Source organism: Ixodes scapularis, unplaced genomic scaffold, assembly GCF_016920785.2.
Source record: "Ixodes scapularis isolate PalLabHiFi unplaced genomic scaffold, ASM1692078v2 ptg001547l_1___fragment_2___debris__unscaffolded, whole genome shotgun sequence".
Lineage (NCBI taxonomy): Eukaryota > Metazoa > Arthropoda > Arachnida > Ixodida > Ixodidae > Ixodes > Ixodes scapularis.
Genome location: NW_024610164.1, coordinates 68,893 through 94,170, shown reverse-complemented (window position 1 = coordinate 94,170; position 25,278 = coordinate 68,893). Strand labels below are relative to the sequence as shown.

General features: G+C 44.0%; 1 protein-coding gene across 1 annotated transcript; it reads right to left on the bottom strand.

Moving 5' to 3' along the window:
• Window positions 1-652: 652 nt before the first annotated feature.
• Window positions 653-24,406, bottom strand: LOC120840263. The gene is made up of 10 exons (XM_042288281.1): window positions 23,898-24,406; window positions 17,238-17,440; window positions 15,380-15,472; window positions 15,218-15,280; window positions 12,444-12,479; window positions 11,156-11,239; window positions 7,816-7,902; window positions 5,938-6,182; window positions 3,757-3,916; window positions 653-941 (listed from the first exon to the last, which is right to left on the bottom strand). The coding sequence occupies exons 1-10, from the start codon at window positions 23,924-23,926 to the stop codon at window positions 673-675; spliced, it is 1,269 nt and encodes a 422-aa protein (XP_042144215.1). The 5' UTR covers window positions 23,927-24,406; the 3' UTR covers window positions 653-672.
• Between the last annotated feature and the right edge of the window lie 872 nt (window positions 24,407-25,278).

Here is a 25,278-nt window from a genome sequence, read left to right as displayed (position 1 = left end):
AGCCATACCTGAGCCAAAGCTGCCAGTCAATCCTAATTTGGGGGTTCAAAAGCATAAGAGTTAGCTCCTCTCTGGCTCCCCACTGGATTGTCTAACATGTGCCAAAAATGCCACAGAAAGCCCAGAGGCATGCCAAAGTTTTGTTTTTCTCTGTTTAGCCACTGGAGTGCATAAAAAAGTGACATGGATGAGCCAAGGCAAGATTGCTGAAAATGCCAGACTTCTGCCACATAAACCTGAAATAGCACCCACACACCATACCAAAATATGATTTTTGGAATACTAGACCCAAGCCAAAGTTGGTAAAGTAGGCATCTCTGAAAATTACTTAAAACTACCAATTTATGCCAATTTAACAATTTTGGCTGCATCAATTGGATTGTTATTACATATAGACTGTTTCACCTTACAATAATGTGAAGTTGATGGACTGCATTGACATGGGTGTGGGGGGGAGGGGGGCATAATCATGCAATAACTTCACCATGCTGGTCTGCCTGGGATAGCTCACAGCATCCACTGCAGATCATTGTAAAGTTAGAAGGAGTATAGCTTTTATTCCTGCATTAAACGATACATCACCACTAGTTAAAACCCATTGAAATAAGAACACCTCCACCAGTGGTGCTAAAAAAGGGCAAAAACGAAAGACTGTGGTCACGGGTTTTATTCTTAGAAATCTTCGTCGCTCCAGCCACCGGATGCGGCAACCTCGAAGAGGTCCACAACATCGAACGAGGCTGCAGCTTCGCCCGAGGCTACAGCGTTGTTCGAAGCTGGAGCCTCGCTCAATGCTGCAATCCTCCTCGAAGCTGCAGCATCTACAGCTTCCAAAAAGCGGGAACGCCGCCCGCCCTCCCGGTCCTTCACACCGTAGAGGTACACCCGGATGGCCGCCTCTACCTCCGTGTCAGCCGCCTTCGTTTTTTTTTGGACAGCAGCTAGAACACCAAATACAAAACACAGTAATACACAAGTTAGACTAAAATTGTTGTCTCCACCATTACGCCATCCCATTAACAAAATATGCTGTATGTTATCTGACAAAATGATGTAATAATGTGCTTGAATAACTGGAAGATGGTTTCGTACAAAATATGTTTGTGCTAATATTTTCTATCTGTGACAGCTATATTCAGACAATTATAGACACGCTTCGTCCAAGGACGTGCAATCACGAGGATTACAGCAAAACAAAAGATGCTCATACACACTGTACTGCAATGCTTTTGCTTGCTTTTGTGCACTGCAATTTGCTTTGCTATATGAATGCCTCATAAATGTTTGTGCTAGTAAAAAAATTAATTGTGCATTTTTACCCATTTTTTTTACACAATTTTTAGTTAAACACAAGATTAGCCATCTATAAACAAAAGCTATTGAGTGCATTTTAACACATAAAATATTAGATTTGTTTCTGAGCTTACCAAAGGGCTTGCATTTGTATCATAAAAAATGTACATGAACAAAAATGATATGGAGTAAAAGCTGTGGGTATTCCTGTGATCTCTCTTCCCCGATGGCTCTGATAATAGCCGCGGGTCGGAATGCTCGACCTTCTTCACCATGACCTCCCAACTCGTTCGTGAAACAGAGGGTCCCCTGTCTTGGAGGGCCCTCCCCTCACTCTCTCCCGGTGGTTCCCCTTTCCTTTCCCCCGCTCAGATGCAAACCACTGCTGACAGGCAAGGAGGTTTTGCCTCCTCTTTTCCCACTTTCACGAAGGTGACTCGTCCGGTGACCGCGAAATAGAAGGATATGTCGGTGACTTCTCAGATGCTTCCCCAATGTTGGCTCTCCGGAACCCTGCATCTCAGGTAAGGACCTTTTCTTACATTGCAGGCAAGGGGGGGGGGGGGGGGGGGGGGGCATTTTGGATGGGAACATAGTAGTTTGTACAGGAGAGTATTCTAACAAATACTCTTGGACTCCATCCTTACTCTGGTTTGTGTGTCCGCTATATTCGACAATCAAACAAAGATTCGATCATTAGCACAGACAGAAGAAATTTATTGAACCAATCCTCAGCAATGATGTGGGACCGTGCTACTAAGCTTGGTGTCTCCTTCGAGATTGCCGCCGCTGTTGAAACGGCCCTCTGGTTACTCTATCGGTACTTCTGCTCGAGATAACCAAAGGGTTATCTTAACAGTGGTGGCGATCTCAATGGAGATGTCAACCTAGTAGCACAGTCCCACACCTCTGCGGCAATGTAGACAACATTTAAGGCCACGTTACATTGGGTCGGTTTGATAAGTTATTTCTGCCGTCGGTGCCTATGATTGACTATTTTGTCTCACTCTCTTGAATATAGCGGAAAAGAAGACACTCATACCAGAGTAAGGACAGTGTCCAAGAGAATTTATGAAAACACTCTCCTATACGATCTACTATGTCCCCACCTGGAATGCTTCCCACGCCGGCAAAATAAGAAAAGGTCCTTACCTGCCATACGCGGGGTTCTAGAGAACCAAGATCTAAGAAGCATCAAAGAAGGAGCTGAGACATGTCCTATTTCTTTTGCGAACACTGGGCAAGTCCCCGTTTTCGAAAGCGGAAAAAGGAGGCGAAACCTCGCTTGTCTTTCGTGAGCCGCATTCGAGCGTGGGGCCAGGAAGAGGTCCACCCGGGGGAGTGAGAGGAGCGTCCACCAAGACCAAGGACCTTCCGCTTCACGAGCAGGCCAGGGCTCACGGCGAAAGAGGCCGAGCGTTCCAACCTGCGGCCAGTATCACAGCCATCAAGGAAAGGAGACCACAGGAATCCCCACAAAGCCCATAGAGAGACATGCTTTCCTACCTTTACCAACCCACTCCTTGTTCTTTTACCAATTTCGATTAATTAATAAGAAGTATAAAAAGTAACACTGTTGATACTGTAACTTTTTTTTATTTGTTATGCCAAGCAATTAAGATAACTTACCATTTTACTCTACTAATTGATTTTTTTAATTCTTATTATTTATTTTATTTGACAATAGTATTAGTCCTTACAATGGGGACCGTAATAGGGGTGAGCAACATAAGTGAACATAAAATAGTTACCCAGAACATGGTGTAAAACGTAACATTACCAGCATACTTTATGGTTATATTATCAGACACAACGGAAACACACTCAAGAAAGAAATACACAAAGCACTGTGAGCAACAGATTTAGATACATAATTTTTACAATAACTTCTGCAGACCTTAGTTCTTAGTTTTTCCTCAAACAATTATAAAATTCAATGGAATTTCTTATGACAGTATTAACCACTATTCTGTAAGTGCATTTGTTTAAATTTTGTGCTCTAAATGGGTAACTCATATTTTGATGCTTTGACTTGTAATACTTAGCCTTGCCACGACCCCGCAGATAAGATCAGTGTTGTTTGTAAATAAAAAAATACTAGATCAGCAAAGAAATAAACAAAATATCCAACTCTATGCCTACGGACCTTGAGTACTCAAGCTGAAGCTAAAGATTAAGCAATTACAGATCCAAATACATCCTTGGCACAATATGGCCTAAGTTGCTCTTGCGCCATAAAACCCCAAACCATCATCATCATCCAAATACATCCCCGAGACCAAAGTATGGTGCAAAATAAAAGCATTTTTTTACATGAAAAAATGGGGCACACTCTGCATGTTTTCAAGTAGAAGCTTCTTCTAAATGTTTGCTTTGTGTCGAAACATCAAGTTCATTGGGTATTTAAAAAATTACTAGATATCCATGTTCAATAAATAAAGCTGTAAATGACAGAAGTCATACCCTTGATGACGGAAAACAGCTTCGTTCCTTTAAATGGCTGCTTCCCCTGCCGCCCCACGAAAGTAAAATGTGCCTGAACTTCTTTCTTCAGGGTTCGCTCCATGATGCAGCGAACCGCATCCTTCACACTTGTTCCACCCATTAGAACAAACCGAGCTCTCTGCAATACGAACAAAACACAAAATTAGTCATGAGTGCTATATTTTCTATATCAGTTTAGGGAGCTTCACGTGCACAGTATAGCAGTAGCGTAATGTAAAATCTTGCTAACAGAGTCCTAGACAAATACCGTATTCACTCGAATGTAACGCAAGTTTTTTTTTCAAAATTTCCCTCACCTAATTTGGGGGTTCGCGTTATAATCGAAATGCTTCAAAATTCGCCTTGGCAGTGTCGCAGCACAGGCTCTTTAAAATAGCTACGAAAAATCTCGCAATCTTTCACTCTTGTGCTGGCAACATATACACGCTGGCAACCAACCGCCAATCCAAGTCTATTCTTGTTTGCGACTCGTTGCGCCCATGTTAGGGTTACCTTACCCATGTGCCCGTGTTTCGCGGGCTGCTGCTTCGTGCTTCCGCAACTGGACCCGAGGAAATGGCAACGCGACGAGCTCAGTACGACATTCACTTTAAAAGAAGTGAAATTTTGATGGCTGAGGAAATCGGAAACTCTGCCGCGGCTCGGCGGCTAGATGTGACAAAAGTCGACTATCTGTGGGTGCAGGCTCCAGCATGAAGCGCTCTTCAAGTGTGAGCCCAGCCAAAAAGGCTTCTGCGGACCTCATTGTCTCAGGGGGAACACTTGATTACCAATGGCAAAAGGGATGAGTGAGCAAACTCATTTTATTTTTAGAAACTGGCAGGTGTTGGCCACTATGTGCAACAAATAAATCACTTTTTTCCCCTCATTTTACTCGCGTTACATTTGTGTTCTTTTATTTTTTTGCGCTGTGAAGTCATCCTTTGCGTTACAATCATGGTTGCGTTACATTTGAGTGATTACGGTATACAGATAGATTATGTTTTGTTTTTCACACTGAATTTGAGCACGTTAATTATCCTGAGCTAGTACACTAAAGGTGTTTTATGAACACTCACATTATATGTGAGCCAGTGATGTGATTGGCCTAAGCCATTTTGGAGCACCTTTTGGAGCAGCCAAAACAGTGTTTTACAGCAACAAATGTGGCCTTTGGAGCAACCCAAACAGTGTTTTGGAGTACCAAAAGTGGCTTCTGGAACAGCGAAGATAGTGTTTCGGAGCAGCAAAAGTGGCTTTTGGAGAAGATATTCTTAGAAAAATAAAATTATTTGTTTTAGGTGCTGTAGAAACGAAGGCCATTTTGTGTTATGTTGTGTTGTGATGTGACGTTTTGAGACGGAACTCGCTGCTTGTGTTCTTACTGCTGAGACATCCCACAAGTGTACAGTGCTGTAGGCAATGCCGAGCAATTCCGAAAAACCGTTTGCCTGCGTTTTACTGGTTCCCGACGAGACAGATTTTCGTCAAAAGTAAGCAAACGTAAAACAATGGATTGCAAGTGTCTCGGCTGGTGCCTCTGTCATGCAATCATGTTCGCATGCACGTGAGGACAACTACGACAGGCATGCAGTTGTGCGTGCCTCGTCGCGCGAGCGCAGACAACGGCCTCGCCGCTGGAGTTCATGGCTGCATCTCCATTTACCCATGAACTCCAGCGGCCTCCACCTTCTCACTTTGACATTTTATAATGTGTTATACTCTTGAAACTGCTAACATACAATCTTCCAAGCTAATTTCATCTTATTCCAACTGCCAGCATTATGCTGGATAGTCTGGAAACTCTAGAATGTAGTTCATTATGCAGTGCGCAGAAACTATTTGCTCTTCTCAGAAATACTTTGTGGAAATAGGGCAAACATGGTTGTTAGTCCCCTTTTGCCAGATCATTTGCCATGATTTGACAGACTCCCTTAATCTGGGAAAGGGTGGAAGTAGAGGAGTTTTATACCACAATCAACATTTTTCATGTTTCGTGTGGTTTAGGAATGCACAGGCATACACTATAAAGCATACAATACCTCCACTAAAAGAATAACTTGAAAAGGAATGTTCACGCTGGTGCACACAACAAGCATCACGGAGCAAGTTAAAATTTCATGTCTTACTGCACGATACAACACATCCCATGCACCATACCAAAGCTTTTCTTGAGGCACCATCTTGGAGGACCTCCTCCGCGGCCTGGAAATCCTCCAGGGAGAACAGAGGCAGCTGAATTGCCTCTCCAGCTGGCTCAGTCCTCCTCGGAAGTTGGCCCTCCAGCTGGGCCAGCCGCAGGCACAGCTCCTCCTGGGTTTCCTTGAGGGCTGTGTTCTGTTGCGACAGCTCACGGAGCTGCTGGCGCTGCTCCAAGAGCAGCTTTAGTACCTGTGACTCAAAGCCTGATACAAAAAAGAGAAATATTTAAAAATGTACAAGGAAGGAATGACACTGCATTGTACTTCTCGAGCGCCGGAGTAAATAATACAGGAACTGGATAGTTCAGGTTACATACAACCAAAGCCATAATTGAACTAGGCATCTACGGCTCAGATACAAAGTATATGCATGCTGAAAAACTTCGTAGAAGTGCAACAATTTTCTTGTGGAAAAGGCCATCCACGACATTAATAAGCACATCCATGGGTTGCAGAGGACTTTACTTGGCAGGAGGGAAAGGGCAACAGAAACTTCATGACACCACTACATAATATAAGAAGCCCAACTTTTCTTACTATTGCTCTTGGGTGAAAATGAATACAGTATAGACCGCTTACAACGTAACCGCTTATAGTGCAGGACCGGGTATAACGTGGCTTTTTTAAACCACCGGTTCGCCTCCCATAGAACTCCACGTAATTACACACCGCCTAAAATGCAGGCGCGCGAAGGGAAATACCGGTTATAGTGCAGTTTCTGGAACAGCCTGCTGACCGCACGCTTCTCTGCGCGACACTAGATAACGGCGCTAGCCACGAGCTGCACTCGGCGGGGCAAGGAGGTTGCTCGAAGAAGCGGGGAGAAGCGAAGAGGGAGGCTTCAGTTGCCATAGCAACTGAGGGAGGCATGGACGTGTCGTAAACGTGCGTGCGTCCCTCCGCTGCATTGGAAACAACCGCAACGACAGACCAATCGCAGGTCGAGGAGAAGTGTTCGCGCGCATTGCATGCCGGTCACGGGCCGGCTGCTTCTATCCGCAAACATGGCGTCGGTTGTGATCGTCGCTCATCGTTCCGCGTAAAAGCGCTATCCTTGACAGTGAATTTTCGTTGTGTGTCGCTATGATAACCTAGCACGTACTAGAAGGGAAGATCCACCTACTCGTGCGGCGATGTTGTGGCGGCACTCTCAAAACGGCAGAAACGCCCGTGTTGTCGTGTTTGTTACTTCGACTACAGTGGTCCTTTCTAAGCATTTGTGTTTTCAAACATCACCCGGATTTCTTATTTGGAGCATTTCGTGCCTGTGCTCAAGTTGAAGGTATTACTGGCGCGTACCGTATAAAGGATGCGAATTTTCACGTATTTTCATCGCCGGAGAAAAGTGATTAGGGTTAGCAATTCTGACGTTAGCAACGTCCGTCCGCAACCCGCGACGCCGTTAAAAGGCTGTGCCAGGCGAAAGTCGCTCATTTCTTTCAAAATGTGTGACACACTTGAGAGAGAAGTATGGTGAAATAAAGACTTTCCTCAAACTAAGCTTTATTTTTTATCTAACATAAAATAAATTGTTTTACAAAGGTAAGTTGTCTGATGGCATGTATTTTGGCCTGAAAAATTGATGTTTTGGTTATAGCGCGGTACCGCTTATAGTGCAGATTTTCGCGACTCCCGCGACATACGTTATATGCGGTTTACACTGTACATCAGATTTCTTGTTTAAAAACAATTCTGGTTCTGCTATAGAACCGATTCTGTAAATGTCATGACACCAAAACACCTGGACTTCTTTAACATAATAAATGAGCATTATTGGCCTGCTTGTATGATTGCAGCATTAGGAACTAATTTGGAAGTTCAGAATTGGCTAAACAACCTGTGAGTGCAGGAACTGTTGCTGGAGGGGGTGGTTGGCAGTCTGAAGCGCAGCTTGCCGGCCTTCCCGCATCATTGGTAGGTGGAGCTGAAATGCAGACAAATATATATTGTTACCTGGTATATTATACAGGATAAGGAATGTACAATGAGCAATACAGTTAATATGAACATGACAAAGGTGATAATGCAATTAATGTAAAGGAGCAAGCCAGGTGGACAAGAATAACACTAATAATCCCCGGAGAAGAAGAACAAGGAGGACAAACACAAATCTCCAAACACAGCTACCATAAAATACCAGTGGAGTGCCCACCTCACTTTCACTGAAAACTGGGTTAATCTAGACAATGGCACTTGTCAATGGTCAAATCGGGCGCTGAACGTACAAATTGCAGAATTTCCAAGTTTGGAAAGTGTTAATAATGGGTGCTTGAACGAAGTGGGTGCTTTCCGCGTTAGTTTATAGTTTGCAACTGGTGTGCAAATCAAACAAATTGGGCCTCTTTTGAAACGTTTCCCTCACACAGGGGTTCTCAAACTTTTTGGTCTCACGGAACCCCAGGAAGCCTCAAAAACTGCCACGGAACACTGCTCCCCTCCCTCCTCTATATTTGCCGACCGAGAAGCAACAGATGCACAATTGTTGGCAATTCTGCTTGTGTTGCTTCCCATATATCCCCACCATATCAATTGCGATGTCAGTACAAAGTGAGATGAAGGCGCTTTGCATGGTCCTGCCGTGCAGCCTGCAGCGGGGGAGGGGGGATTGGGGGGAGGGGGGGATGGCAATTTGGGTGTTCGCTGAACCCATGAGACCAGCTCGTGAAACCAGTGTTCCCCAGAACCCAGTTTGAGAACCCCTGCCCTAACAGAACATTTGCTGATGCATGACAGTGGCACTTTTTTCAGTTTGCTCCTCAAACAACAAGGACAAACCCAATCTGATATCGTCCAAATTGGTGCTTCCAATAACATTCCCACCACACAAGTTGTGTTAAGGCCCGAGTGCATTTGACTTCTCTTTATTCCATACTATCTTACAGCACTTCTTCAAAATTCTTGCCAGCCTCGTATTGGTGGGAATCACGTAGCAGTGACTGATTGCTTTAGTTTAATTATTAAATGCTCTAATGTTCACTGATGAAACAAAACATGAATACTTCTGATTAGCAAAGATATTTTTTTATTACTTTGATAAACTAGATTTTTAGAAATTTCCTGCTGGTGGGCTGCAACGTTTACAGGGCTTGGCTGGAGCTATGGGGACAACTAGAAAAGAGATGAAACGGAATAATTAGCTAGCTGACTAAAAGGTTTCTGCAAACTTTTTGAAGTTTAAATAATATCTTCCGTCATAACGAAGTTGGACATTGACACTCAACTTCATTCTAGTTTAACCCAGCGGCACAAAAAGCCGGGGTTGAGAGGTGACGTCTGGGGGGGAGGCCTCAGAAAGCTGAGCTGTTGATTGCTTTGATACTGCTCTAAAGCGGGGAAGGGGACGGGGGGGGGGGGGGGGGGGGGGGGGTAGGGTAGGGTAGGTAATCGGACGGCGTTATTTTAGAGGTCGCGGGTCTACAAAGTTTGCGTAACTCTGGTCTTAACCAACCATGATGTGAAATGTCAATCCTTGTACACACCTCGTAACTGAAACTGAGCAGGCAAAGAGCAATGGTGATGGTGATTTCTTCGCTCTGTACTGGCTCCACAACCCAAAAGTTCATGCCGCAGGTGACGAAAGGCAGTGCGATGATGGCACAAAGCACAGGGATCGACGTCATGGGCATGTTCTGCTGGCTCAATTTTTGTTTGAATCCATGTACTAAGATGACATTTCTTGCCGCGTAGTACCCACTAATTATTTAATCAAAATTTCATGTCACAGCTACATAATGAGGTCGAGCATAGATTCTCCAATTACATTTTGTCCCAAAAAGTTGGTTAAGATTTAGATAGAAAATTAAATCTTAGCTAGTTAGGTAACTAATGAATCAATTGAGCCTCTTTTCTAGTTGCTGCTATAGACCTTTGCAAAAACAACTCGCTGGCCGCCGCCATTTTGCGACTCAAGCGACCCCTATCAGCCAAAAATTTCTGCCACCCCCCCGCGCTGTGGAAACCCGGTTAGCGCGACTCCCCACCTGCATTGCGTGTTTGAAGTTCGCCGGCTTTCCTTGAAAGTGTTTACTCTATTTGCCTGTTCAGGATGCTTGCGTGTTTTTGTAATCTTCCACTGTGAGAACCAGGGAATACCAGAGCTCGTAGCCTACTCGACCTTCGCAGGAAACGAACGAAGAGAGCGAACGTCAAGCAGCCCGCGACGCGGGCCGTTCGACGTTCTTCGAGGACTATTTCTGTTGAGATAATCTCCGAAAAGCCTTTCCGGCTATGTTCCGGGTCTTCGCGAAAAATAGCTGATAGGGTCGGGACCTAGGTGTGTGGAAGGAATAGACACGTTCGTTTATTTGCTTTAGTGCTGTGTAAAAAAACATCAGTCTTCAAAACGTACCCCAAGACAAGCCGGATTCCGTCCAATCGTCGTGAAGTGACTGTAGTCGACACTGTATATTGGATATGCTGTGTTACTTGAGACCTTTCTCAAATCCTGTTCGGATAACTCGGCACCGTGGGGTACGTACAATATATGTTGTTCGATTGATGAGATTCGTTGAATTTCATATAGTGAGCAGGCAATATCCATGCAGTTCGGTTATCCTCTGGTGTGGTCAAATATGTTAGGCAGTTAAGATCTTTGTAGTTTGACACGGCTGAGTGTATGGTGCCGTAAAAATATACGCATAAAATGAAACAAACATTCCAGTAGCATTTGTTCTATCGCGCACGGACTCACCGAAAATAGCTTTCATTTGTTTGTTTCTGTTCCCAAAAATAGTTCAATGCTCTCTTAAAAACTTCGAGAAATTCTCTTCGCCATAGAACACCAAAAAAAAAAATAAAGCGAGGCGATTTTTCTGTTACCAGCGTTCAAAATTGCTCCTACGCAGGCTTCCACAGCTTATTGACGAGAAAACCCACAGCTCAGCGCAGTCGGGCAACACTGATGTACAATCTCAAAACCAGGGACGCGCGCTGGAAATCGCTTCGTTCGAGACTGCCGCTGGAAAGGTCTATAGGCACCAACTTGCCCCCAGGACTAAAGAAAACCTGCAAGTTCTTTCTTTTTTTTAAAATCCTGGTCCTAATAAAAAACACTTTGTATATATCTATCACAATAACACCTAGCCTACTCCTTTATCAAAAGAACTTTGCATTATTTGCTTGTTTGTATGAGTCCAGTATTAGCAATCAATTTGGAACTTTCAAATCAGCTAAACAACCTGTGATCATAGAAGTCGTTGCAGGCAGTTGGTGGTCAAAAACCAAGCTTGACCTTGCGGCGTCAGTGGCAACTGGCGATGAAGCTGAATTGCAGGAAAATATACATTGTTACCTGCTAAAATATACACAATAAGGAATGTACACTGAGCAATAAAATTAATATGAACATGACACAGCTGCTCATTCTTATAGTTTTCTCTGACAGAACATTTGTTAATGCACAACAGTGGCCTTTTTTGCAGTTTACTCTTAAAAGAACAAGGACTACCACAATCTGGTATCGTCCAAGTTTGTGATTTCATTGACATTTCCACTACACAAGTGGCGTTGAAGGCCTGAGTGCATGCGACTCCTCTTTATTTGGTGCTTTCTCACATAACTTCTAGGAAAATTTTGCCAGCCTCGTGCTGGTTGGAATGTCGTAGCAGTGACCAATTGCTTTAGTTTAATTATTGAATGCTCTAATGTTCACTAATGAAACAAAACATAAATACATCTGATTGGCAACAATATTTTCTTATAACTTCTGATAAGATGTGGGTAGAAAATTTATGCTTTTGTGCCATAATGTTTTCAGAGTTTAGTTACTTGTAAATTTGAATGCAATCCTAAACTCCTATTAAGCCATAATCAGCTAGCAGAAACCTCACAAACTGCAAGGTTGCAAAAGACAGGACAATGCCAACACAGACCATTAGTAACTATGGTGGAGGTTGATCAAGTATTCCCATGCATTAAAACTAATATGCAGTGAGTTGTGACCCTCTGACACAAAGACATAAGTACTAACTGTAAACGCGGCTTGTCCACAGCTTAACAGTCACTATGCGGAGGTCACCTTTAGAATACTGGTGGCCAGGCACGATGCAAACACAACGATATCTTGATCACCCTCACATTTTCTTGCCACACACAACGACAGGGTCAGTCTTTTTAAATGCGCTCGTACTCCACAAAGCTTCAAAAGTTCTGTGAGGTCTCTGCAACTTTTAAAAATTAACCTGCTTGTTTTCCTAATATATATCAACAGCTCCGTCACCTGCGATATGCTCCTGCTCTGACCGCTTTGCGTTTGTAGCCGAATAAATTACTTTAAGCATGCTGACCTGCATCAGCGAGCAGGTGCATGGAAAATCCTGCAATATCGAACCCCATCTCTCCCGTTGTCTTAGAACTACCACCCCGCCATCTACAGGCCATTGGGATTGTAAATATACCGTAACAAAATAATCACAATTGAAAGCTTCGCATAGTAATTCATACTGTTTAAACTAGCAAATATCTTACCTCTTGGGCCAAATACCCCACAGGCAAGACCAGGAGCTGAAAGTAGTGGTTTAAAATTGAACTGGTACAAATGACAGAAATTTTAACGACAATAGTCCCTCGCTCGCATCTTTTTATTTTCATTGGTAATATCAAAAATTTGTTTGTCAGCTGTAGATGATAAAGGATAGTATGCATCACAAAATTGCAACTTGGTAGGTTATCGTTAATGTCAACTCACTCAAGAAGTGCACCAAACAAATGGGGGAAAGCTAATCATACATATACATTAAGGTATATCAGCCCATGTGCAGTGCTGCCAATTTCCCGGTTTTCTAAACGTTTCGCTCAGTTGACTAGAGCAAGAAGTTGCCGCTTTGTGGGCAGTGGGATTTTCAGCAGTTCTTAAGTCATGCTAGCATTTTCCCTGGCAGCCTAAAGTGTTCTCGAATTTAAATTTATCACTCGTAAATAGGTTAATTCCTGAGGTAAGTTATGATAGTGATTTAAAAATAAACTCTACAGCACCCTAAATGTAGAACTTACCTTAATCAAACAATTCTCCAGACCCAAGCCTGTCATGTAGTATTAAATAGCTGAAGCTTTGACTGATTTGCAAATTATTTGTCATCATCCACTATCATCTATTCAACAAAATCAGTTCACGCATATGCTTAATGTCATCGAAAATTGGGTTGTGTGTATGTTTATACAGTCTAGAACTTAGTCTGCCTCAATGTGCGACGAACCTCCCAGCTGTAGATAAGACATTTAGCCAGTGCAGTAGAACCGCTAGCCTGGGGTCTTTAACGTGCACCACGCAGTAGTGATACACGACCGCACGCCGGTACGATGCTCATCCAGATCGAAACGGGCAGCAGTGGGGATTGAACCCAGGATCCTGGTTTCCGCAGCGCGAGCCTTAACGTCGTCATTAGTCATGGACACGGACAGGTATCTGGCTGCTTCATTATAGCTGACACTTGCATGGTTGTCCTTGAACTTCTGAATCATTTCAAACACACTTCTTTGTGACAAAATACTTGACACTAAGCACACCCACAGACCACAAAAACAATGGACCTATCCCACTCATGCAAATCATAAGTGAAGCAGCCATTGTTTCTCGCATCTCAGTCACAAATTAATTTAACACATTCAAACCTGCACAGCAACGACTGGAAACGGCGACCTCCAAGGAAACACTGATAAGACTGTGCCACCAACAGAAGTTTTTAAGGTAACACTGTGGTAATAGTTTCTGCACCACCCTTGTTGATACATAGGGTTGACACCTTTGCTTTACTCTCAGCAAAATCATTGCGCGAGGGCAATGATTGCAACATTGAACTATGCCCTGTAATTCAGAAAACATGAAGGCTATAGGGTTCTAGACTTTGGGACTGGTTACTGAAAGTTCCAAAAGATGTTAGACGAGTCAGGTACCTCTAAAAAAAGGTTAGTTTTTGCAAAGCATGTCAATTCGGCCACTTAAGCCTTAAAGTGCCACCAAATATTGCACTAAGATCCGAATGATGGAAGCGTATATCGGCTGCATGTATGGCAAGACAACACACGTGGTAACACCTGGTAAATACATTAAAGGGAAGCTGAGGCGGTTTTGTATTTGAGAAAACCCACTTATATAATTTTCATTTGACCTCCAAGATCTCGAATATCTAAATTATTTTTTTTATTTGGGGCACGCAGGCCACTGAAGGCCCTCCTTGCCAGGGCGTAACATCACAAAAGTAGTGAAAGTAAACATCTTTGACAGAAATCTGTCTGGTTTAAAAAAATAATAAAAAAAAAAAAATCTCAAACCAAAAGCTCAGAAACTAACAGTTGCCACAGTTTCGAGGTCTACTTGACTCCTTCTTCAGGGGGTGACTAAATGGAATGGAACAGTAAGAGCTTCGACCTCTTCTTCCTCTTTTACCAAGTCTATGTTTTGTTAAAGTTATGCAGGCCCTGGACGTGAACAGATTGTAAGGCCCCGAGGGACCTGTTAATGTTCCCCGACGTAATACCCAAATATAATGATTAATCTAAGAATGACAAGCATGAGCGGGACTTTGAGTGATTGGTAACAAGAACACCGAAATAATAAGACACCCTAGGAATTTTAGCCATCTTGTTCAGTAACCCTCAGATGAGTATTCATGATACAAGGAACACATTATGCTGTGGAACAAAGAAAATAATGTGCTGCACTAATGAATCATTTCGTAAATCGGTGCATGCCCTTTCATGACATGAGAAAGGGAGCACCGAAACCTGGAGATCTGTGCTGCTTCATCGTCTAAAGAAAGTGGGCTTCGACAGAAAATTTAAATGATTTATCTTTCATAACTAGTTTGTAGAACAATAATACCTCAAGAAAAAAGTGTGCTGTATTAATTGTAGCTATTCATGTGAACAGTCGTCTTGCACATTTTTTTAGAAACCTTCAGTGCAGCAAAACACAACAGTGTTTGCTGCGTACCATATGTCGTCTGCTCAGTAATATGTTTTTTTTTTATTAAAAATTAAGATTTTTTGAGTGTAAGAAGCTTAACACATGAAAGTGTTTATCATGCATGTCTTAGATGTTTAAAGCAGTTATTATACAGTACACTGTCCATTCTTTGAACAAACAAAATGCTTCTTTTTTCATTTTCTTAGCATTCTTGAGTGAAGATGGCTGGGTGCACAGACGGTTCACATAATTTTTTTTTTGGCACACACTGGCAGTGCTAGCATTTGTAAAATCATTTATGTATTTAATTATTCAAGCAATTTGTAAAATTATTTACGTGGTGCAGGCAGCGACGTCGCCTGTTGGGTGGAAAGTGGCCGCCTGTGGAAGTGACGGTCACCTACGAAAATTGACATTGGAAATTAGGTGACATGACTGGGGTTCACCACTCTAGTGCTCTTGCCATTTTAATTGTTATTACCAATGTGAGCCATATTACCTGGTGATCCACGCTCCACTCCACCATCCGTGGTGTCCAGTGCCTGGTCTTCTTCTGCCCTTTTCAGCACCCTCAGGGCCTTGTCATATGTTGCTTTCAAGAAAAAAGAAAATATTAACGCCAGTCTTTTTTTTCCATATAGCCCTTCATGATGACTTTTACCTTCAAAATAAAGCAATACATGGCTTATATAAGATTATTGTCAGACATTTGATAAAAAACAAATTGGATCAGAAATTCTTGGCGGTTTGTGTCTAAAATCAATGAAGGTCAGCATGCCCAACAAAAGGACACATTAAAAAGTTTTACCAACATCAGGTATTTAACCCCTTAATCATTTAGGACAAGCTTAGCTTGTCCACCTAGAGCTGTCTCCGAACCGTACAGGATGAATATAGCTTTACCGCAAACTCTCGCTCGCCCCTTGACTGTTTTGGACAACCCAGGCATGTCGAGAGCTTAGTTTGCAGCGCTGCCAAAATATGGCAACACATTTTTTTTTACACATTTTTAAACATAGTGATTTGTGGTGGAGACACGTGTGGCTTGTACCGCACCTTTCTCCACCACATACAATAAATAAAAAAAAGAATAGCTTAAGAATTGCGAAAAATAAAAAAATGGATAAGGAGTTAGCATATAACTAAAAAAAAAACTGATCCAGGTACCCAACTTGTAAAATTTTGAAATGTAACTTAGAGACATGCTAAAAGCAGCAACAGCTCAGACCTAGCATTGTACCTACAAGTTGAAAATCTTCGCCACATATACTCCATGCGAGATGATACTGGTATGTCTCCATATAGCCAGCTGGAACTTTTGTCCAAGTTCAGTAATATGTTTGATAGTAAATCACAAAACAAGCTCCGGCATGTGTTTATCGCCTTCCATTGCGCATTGGCTGCACGCAAACGCTGAAAGCTCACAAGATGCGAAAGAGTTATCGAAGGGAGGCGACTGTCACTGGATCTGGGACCACGTACTGAAGGACCTCCCTTTTGTTTGTCCTGTCAGTGACAATACATTTTAATATTGAAAGGCATGGCAGCACTCCTGTGAAAATCTAAACATCCCGAACCGTTTAAAATGCAGATTCGGATACCGATGAACGAGTCGAGCTGAGTCAGCTAGGTTTGGTTTATTGCAGCCGAAAGGTGAGCGACACATGTGCGGAAGGTTCGCACAATCGCATTATGCTTCCGATTTATTTTAGTTGGTTTTAACCTAATTGCAAAATATTAATGCATGGAAGTGCAAATGCACAAGATATTTGGCTTTGTTAAAAAGCAATTTTCCTTGTAATTATATTGTTCATATACATGGTTAAGTCCAGTTACTTGGTATTAGTATATCTTATTTAACTCTGCGAGTTAGGTCATTACATAAGTCTGCAGGGCCATACCCATATGTATGTGATGCCTTCTAATTGCCAATGGATATACATACATACTTGTATGTATGTATAGACATTTATGTATATAAACATACATACTTGGTGAAATTACATAAAGAGCAACACATGCAAGTCGGCTGTCTGCACAACATAACAACCTTGGACAATACTTAATTGAGTCTTTACGTTTTGTGCCCAATAAAAGCAACCACATAGTTCTTCTCTTTTACGGCATTCAATGTATATGTCGGGTAACTTGGTCACCCCTCCCCAATTCATATTTGGAATAAGATGCTTGCACGCTTGACTCATGTTGACAACCCTCGCTCACTCTATCATGAAGACTTCTCGCAAACATGAAGCTGGTCATAGTAACAGGGGATCACTGCATTCACATATTCAGAAGTGTCTAGAGGCAGCATAAGCCAATGTACTTCAAAAGAAAAAAATGAAAAAATTACTTACAGCACTCCTTTAGCACCACAACTCCATGGATGTACCAGTTTTCATCCGGCTCCACTCCTTTGCGTACAAGTCTTTTAAAATTATGATGCCGGCCTTTTGGCCAACAACAGGCCAGCTTTCCCTCAAGCATCCAGCACCTCGGGACAACCGCCAGACTGTCCTCGAAGTGGGGGAACATCACGACAAAAAAGCACGCCCCTCCACTGCAACAAAACTTTATGTTAGAAAAATACTTGTAGCCTATTCATTAAGAAAGTTATTGTATACAGCAACTCTGTTATGGTTTCAAGAGTACAGTGCCTGGGATCATGACTAGTGCCCCTCGATAGTTCTCACATCACCAGCGATTGAGCTCATAGCCCTCCAAAATTTAGAAGTGCTCAAGTTCAAGGAAGGGGGGGAGGAAAAGAGAAAGAGAGAGAGAGCCCAAACCACGCTAAAGGACGCGTTATCAAGGCACGTAACACCGCGGCTGTAGTGATGCGGAAGCTCCGGTCGCGTTACCCTGTAAGCGCTGGTTGCGCAAGCTTCGTTCGCTTAAGCCAAGGTCGTGTAAGCTCATAAGCGCCGGTAGCTGAAGCTGACATGACCTGACGTCCTTGACATCCTCCTCATTGTCGTCCTAGAGGTCGTCCGAGAGATCAGTCGTTTTTCACATTGTATTTGAAATTGTCCTAGACACTGTTCTTGACGTCGTCCTCGATGTGTGTACAGTGTATTACAACCATTTCATCACCGTATGATTTCCTAATTGTTTTCACTAACAATGTCCCTGTAAAGGTGCCGGCTTTCATCACGTTTGGTCGAATTAACAAAGCTGCATCAATTTTTTAGTTTGTTTATGGGTTCCTCAGATGGTGTTTGTTCAAGACTGTCACAAAAACTGTCTGCCCACGAACACACAAACATCCAATAGTTGATGTAAGTGAGCGCACGTTTTACTTTAAGAACGTTAAATACCATATTTTCCAGGCTATAATCTGCACCCGGTGTTAGTCTGCAAAGGCAAGTTTAAGGTCAAAAATAAATTTTTTTGCATAGTCTCCACGCCGTGCATAGTCCGTACCGGTGCTTAGTCGACATAAAAATATTCTCATGCACAGCACACCTTGACAAATGTCTGCTTTCTTAGCTCACAAAGAAGCTTGTATTATACATAAATCATACATATTTTTTAATTCACAAAATCCGTTACGTCTCGTATAATGAACAATCTAGACAAACAAAATTCCTGTATAGTCCGCAGGCGTAGATAGTCTGCACAGCCTAAAATTCCAACTTTTAAACATGTATAGTCCACAGACTATAGCCCAGACAATATGGTAATATTACTACTAATAATGAGCATCACTCATGTTACTCCTAATGGACGATAAAGCCTGACCACAATTGTGACTCGCAAATCAGTTTCAGCGCTTGTTTTAGCACGCTCCCTGGTAAATGGCAAAACCACACCAGTTGCTCTATTTACCTTTAATAGTTTGTTTGTTTGTTTTGCTGTCTGACAGCTCCAGTGAGCCAAGAAAAAAAAGAATCAGTCGCTTGTGAGCGTTCACGTTAATACAACATGGCTTTGGTGCGGATGTCCGCTTTAGCTGACAAAGAGATACAAAGCCTTCCTTTTTTAAAGGGATTAAGGCTCAGGCACATGTGACGATAAATCCTCCTGCCTTTAAATATTCAGGAATCTGACGACAGTTTGATGGACAGTTACGGGAGTGATGAAAACAATGTGAATCCTGCAAGAATTTCATTAATTTAGGCGTCCGCACATAAGTGGGACTCTGACCTGAAGTCCTGATTTAGTGCAAGATATTATGCCTGGAAGTCAAAGAAATGTTCTTGCCTTATTTTAACGCAAATTGCAAGTTTGAATTAAAAAATTACTGTATGTTCCGTGCAGAAAAAATAAGAAAACAAGGGGTTGGATATTCATTACAGTACCAAGTTGGTTTGTGTTAGAAAAAACGAATATTTAAATCGAGCCGGCATCTCTATGGCACCATGGTTGTCTAAATTGTTAGTTTAGTTATATTTTTAGATGCCCGAGTCTCCTAAAGTGGCAAATAATTACTCTTTCAATAAATGTATCTAGCTAGTCTCTTAAATCTCCAGAAGAGTTGGATGCATACATTTTTATCTAAAAGGAAAAAAAATTCTAGGATTCCTATCCTTAAAGGGGCGGTACAATGATTTTCGAACTTTGGACAATCAACTGCACGTGACACCTCTGTGGTGGTGATGATGACAGCTAAAGACTTAGTTCTGGTTTGAAATGGATCGTTTTCGGAAATAAACAGTTTCAGAAAAATGAATTAGTATTCTCAACGCCGTTTAAAGATATAAGAACGCGTTTTTAGCGCGTAGCTGGGCGTCTAAATAGTGAAAGAAAAATCAAATTTAATTATGATGATGAAAAGTTGGAGCAATTCGGTTGCTGCGTGTGAACGCGGGCGGCCCGTGTTGCTGGTGTTGCGACGTCAAGTTGCTAGGCGAAATAGGCCCACCGATCCGCGGTGGGCCTATTTTTTTCTTTTTCAAACATTTCGTTTTCTCGAGGCATTAACAATATTTACGTTTTTTTTTTTTGTTTTTGTTTTTTTGTCGACAAAATTTTGCAGAACTAAATGGTATGGGTTTTCCTTTCCGGAGCTGCGATCGGGGACAGCCGCGATCGGCGTGTACTGGTTAACTTGGGTTGCCAGCTGGACGCCGCGAAGCGGCGTGTACTGGTCAACTGTAATTAGCAGCCGATACTGTCGCCGCGAAGCGGCGTGAACGCAGGCGAGGGGCTGTGTTGCGAACATATTTTCCGCCACGGCAGAACTCTATCTAGTGTGGTCTTCAGGATGCGAGACGCGTCTTCCCGCGATCGGCGTGCCACGCGCGCTTTCTCGCTAGTGTGGGCGGCCCTTTAAAGGGACACTGACACCCCCAAAAAATGTTTTTCCATTTTTTGTCAGGCGCTTCATTATGTGTCAGAGGACTACCCAATTAATATTTTGCAACAGAGCAGCGTATTTTTTTAATAAAGCCAAAAGACGCAACTGCTCGAAACCGAAACCGAAACCCGACGGAGGTCGGAGAAGTGGAGAGAAGAGAGTGAGTGGCGGAAGTCACGTGACTACACCCAACCGTGCGTTCTTTTTTTTTTTTTTTTTTTTCTCCTCTCCGTAGCAGACGACACGACATGCGGCGTACGGGAACTGTTCACCGTGCGATCCTTTTGCAGTTATAACTTATATTTGTTCCGCTCGCTGTTCTGTACTCCAAGATGAGTTGTTTTGTACATTGAGGAGTTGGAGATGAGTAGTGAGTGCCCGTGGTGAATTTCCATGATCGGCTCCGAAAATAATACACCCAAGATGTTGCGTGAAGAGCTGGCTCACATGTCCTGCGTCCGAAAAAAAAAAAAAAAAAAGGGGGGGCATTGTGCGACAGAGTTTCCGAAAGATCAACGAAATCGGGACCAATGGATGGCTGCAATTCAACATGTACGGGCACCTCGGAAAGAACAGGCTTCCTTATTTGTATGCTCCTTACATTTTGTGGAAAGTGATTACATTGAGTTCGCAAGTGTCAAAAAGGAAATTCCATACCATTTAACTCATCGAAGTGTTGTCCACAACATTTGTTTGTTATTTTTTTTTTTTGTTTCTTCAGTGATAATTGTAAAAAAAGAAAAAAAAATGTAAACATCGGAAAATGTTTGAAAAAAAAAAAAAAAAAGTTTCGCGGGGGATCGATCCCGGTCCTACCGAGTATGAAGCGGACGTCTTTCCCACTAAGCTACCGGGGCACCTCCTACTTGTAGATCTCTCTCCTTAGTAATGATCGGTAAACTGTAAGGGCTCATTCACACTGGAAGCGGATCCGCGTTCGCAAAGCGGCTGCGAACGCGGTTGTATAAGGATTCAGTACAATTGCACGCGCACACGATGACATCAAATGCGCGTGCATTTGTACTGGATCTTTATACAACCGCGTTCCCAACCGCTTCGCGACCGCGGATCCGCTTCCAGTGTGAATGGGGGGTAAGTCCGAAAGTTAGCTGCCGATTTTCCTCTAGCAAAAGCACTCCCGGGTCGAAGTCGGGAAGCACCACGTATTGGCGACATTCACACCTAGTAAAGAAATCGTACGCGTGCATGTTCAACTCGAAGTAGACACGTCGTGCTTGACGTTTGCGCGAGCGATGTCTTCAGCCACGAGAAGGGAGCGACGGCTCGGCGACGTCTTCGTGCAAATCGGCTTGGTGGTCGGGCGTGTCGTACGGGATGAATACCAATTCTTTTGATCAGTCCCGAATTTCTCTTTTAAAGGTAGACAGAATTCGCCGGTACCGCGAACAACAGTTCTGAAATAAAGGTCCCACGCCGGTCGTCCGCTGCCATCGCCGAACGACGAACGCACAGAATGCTTCCGGTTGTCTGTGGAACTTTTTTTTTTCAATCAACGTATTTGCAGCTTTTTAGAAGCCACAAAAAATTGGTTTCATATTTTTTCTATTTTTAATGCTGAGTGTGTGCCTTCAGTGACCCACGACTTTGATTAAATTTGGTGTTCTGTTCTGGGTAGTTCAGCTCTCATATGTCACGCACAACAAAAAGCCTCGGCGAGCATAAATACCTTGTCAGTGTCCCTTTAACGTGCCCATCAGTGATTCATATCACATGAGCGAATGACATTTTAGCGAACAGCGACATTTGAGCGAATCGACGTTTTAGCGAATAACGGGGGCGCGCGTCAATCCATCCGCCGCGCTGCGCTCCGCCAGCGGCGACAGTCTGCGGCGGCTCATTTCAAAAATGTGAACCCATTTGGCCCACCCGAAAACGCCGCTTCGCGGCGTCCTACTATTCGCTAAAGTGTCGTTCGGTGAAACGTGGGCGTTCGCTAAAACGTCATTCGATCAAGTGAGTGGAAAGGGTCCATATCACAAGAGCGAATGACATTTTAGCGAACGGCGACATTTGAGCGAATGGTCGTTTTAGCGAATAACGGGGGCGCGCGTTAACCCATCCGTCGCGCTGCGCTTTACGCCGCTTCGCGGCGACAGTTTGCGGCAACTCCCCGTGGCCTGCACAGCCTGCACGCGCAGAGCTCCAGCGAGGTGCTTGCACGCACAGAAAGACTAAAGTTCCCCCGATGCATTGCGGCAGCGGTGGCGTAGTCAAACTGGCTGGTGAGATCGGTCTATTGTCGGCGAGCGGCTGATGGAACATATGTCAGAATAAGCGTGATTTGTGCTTCACACTTTCGGACGGCACTGGAAGGCGCGAGTGGAGTGAACAAGTCTAAACACAACAAGAAAAAGAAAACTGCCAAAAATGACAATGAAGCTTTACTTTAGCCTTGCCAGTGGTCTCCCGGCGGCCTAAACTAGTCGAAGTTCATATGCTAGTGCTTCCTAAATCTATGCAAACTATTTCATGCACGCTAGAACAAAATCTACAAAGGAAACACCAAATACACTTAGCTTCGCACGCCTTCGGAAGAGCTGCCGCAAACACGCCTGCTTCGCTCGACAGCCAGGACAGCTGCCAGCGACAAGTTCTTTTGCGTCACGACCGCCACGGAGCAAGCATCCAGGAGCACAAAGAGCCGACCATCAAGGCCGAACGGCCGAGCGAGGCGCGGGAAGAACTTGGAAGACCGAAAGGAGGAGTAGAAAGGAAAGGAAAGAGTACAGCAGAGGAAACGAGCTGGCAAGGAGGATAAATTCGTCTCCGAGAGATGTTTCTTGTTGGGACCCATGTTGGGACCGTTCGCCGCACTTCAAGATGGACGATCACTGATCTCCTCCCGAGATCCCGAAGCGCGCCCGCATTCGCTCACTTCGGGAACTCGGAGGACATGTTTGGTGGATCGCGCTTCCCCGCTTGGTCGCTGCAGGCACGACCAACTCTGCTGCAGGCGCTGCAGCGCGAGCACTATGAGCGCGAGTGCGGCCACCGGGCGGCCCTCTTGCATGCAACAAAATCGCATTCTCGCTAGCGTTCCAGAGGCTTGCGGCTGCGTCGTGAAGACACTACTCGTTCGTCGTCATTCGCCGAAGAAGTTTTTCTAAAACTCACGCTGTGAAACTTGGCATTGAGAACACAGAAATTTCTACGAAAGCGCAGTGGAGTAGGTAAAAGACACAACTCGTCGAAAGCAAGTTCCCCCGGTCCGCGGCGTGATCAAAGCCTTCTCGGCACGCCGAACTGCTGCGTCTCTGTGCCTTTGCGCGCATGGATACCGATCCAGAACTGACGCCGTGTTGATGTTTTTAGCTTATACATGGTAAATAAAGCTATTTATAATATTATTATTATTATCATCATCATTATTTTTATTATTACTTTACGGTGTCGCCGGACACAAGTCGCTGTGCTAGCACTATCTTCGTCTCATCACATACCAGAACTACGAGCGAATAAGAGTAAACAAAAAACGAGCGCAACGCTTTGAAATTGACTGCTATGAACTTGACGCACAATGGTGAAGTGACAGCGTCGTGCAAAACAACACGCTCGGGCTGGTAGCATCGGCGCCGGTCACACTTACGATGCAAAATGGTAATGAAAAACATATTTCAAAACATGAGGCACATGCTATACTCGTTCTCGATTGTCGCTTTCGCTATGGGATGAAACAAAAATCACTTTGGGTACTTACTCTTCAGGCTGCAACCGCTTGGGTGGCATACTGCAAGAAATCTCTAGAGGACGCTATACTCCGTACAGCCAAGCTACTGGGAAGAGAGCGCGTATGCCAACCTGTTCAAGAGGAGAAACGGGAGAAAAGTGATGTGGACTCCCCCGTTCCTCCTTTCCCTCTTCGTGAGCAGGTCGGGATACACTCTCTCTGCTGTAGCATTAGCAGGCGGCTCATTAGGATACAAGGCCTCCGCACCGCTGAGACGCGCTAAGCGTTGCGGTCCTTCCAAATCCGCTTCCCCAGGCAGTTTACGAATGCACCGCACAGGCTGCACATTTGCTCGAAGTTGAGGCTTGCGACATAGAGACCGGCGTCGTTGGCCACAACATCGCTCTCGCCTAGGGCGGAAGATGCTTGCCTGGCGTGAATGTGCCGACTCTTTTGGATGCCTTGATGGCACACTTGAAGGTGTAGGTCAATTATCATTCTTGATAAAAGCGTCACGCGACAGCTTGGCTATTGAACTAATTTTTGACAGTCTATATACATAAAGCAACTTTTAGACTCATGTGCTGAACGCAATAATATCAACATTACTCACTTCAGCGATTAAGGAAGTCAACTAAGTACGCTTAATTGGTTTCCCCAGGAATGAAATTTGCGCGGGGGGGGGGGGGGGGGGGGGGGGGGGGGGGGGAGGCATTGAGAATAGAGGAGTCGTTGCGAATTAAAGGAGTCATGAAACGCTTTTCCAACTTTTTCCAGTTTCGCTTTCCTCCTCAACTCATAAATCGCGCATTCTACCAAACAGTTCAAGAAGACGGAAAAGGGGGTCTCGTTTCTGCAACGGAATCTCGTTTCTGCAGCCGGACACAACCATTGCCCCCCTAGAAGATCATCCCGTCGCTCGAAATTCAGACAAAAGTTGCTTTCCCCACCCCGTTCACCCCGAAGCCGACAGTCCGGTGGAAGCTACGTGCTCGTTGGGCCAGCCACACATTTTCCACGTGATCACGCTCTCTCGCGCATAACGACGCGCAGAGAATAAAGTCAGGTGATGAGAGGGAGGTGGCTGATTGGTTCGGCAAGCGCGTAGCTTCCACCACAATGTCAGCTTAGGGGTGAAGGGATTGAGTGAGGTCCGGTGCCGCGTGACGTGCGTTTGGGCCCGATGAAGCGCTGCGGGTGCCCGGTGACGCGCTGCGGGGTCCGCGGATGTATTACAGTGAAAAGGCAGAGAGCTTACGAAGGGAAGGAGGTACAAAATAGTCCGATGTGTTTTCAAAATTTTCGTACCGAAAGTCAGGCTTTTAGCTTTCTACTTTTTTTTCTTTTGGCCCACTGAACGATGTGCTATTAGTAAAATCCCAATATAAATTGATTTACTCCAGCCCGAAAT

Excerpts from the sequence above, each read along its gene's own strand:
- LOC120840263 (XM_042288281.1), bottom strand. The coding sequence starts at position 23,926 with ATGCCACCCAAGCGGTTGCAGCCTGAAGA. Across the intron at positions 17,441-23,897 it reads AAGCGGTTGCAGCCTGAAGA|TGGAGGGGCGTGCTTTTTTG; the intron begins GTAAGTACCCAA and ends GTTTTGTTGCAG. Across the intron at positions 11,240-12,443 it reads TGGGGTATTTGGCCCAAGAG|CTTCATCGCCAGTTGCCACT; the intron begins GTAAGATATTTG and ends CCTGCAATTCAG.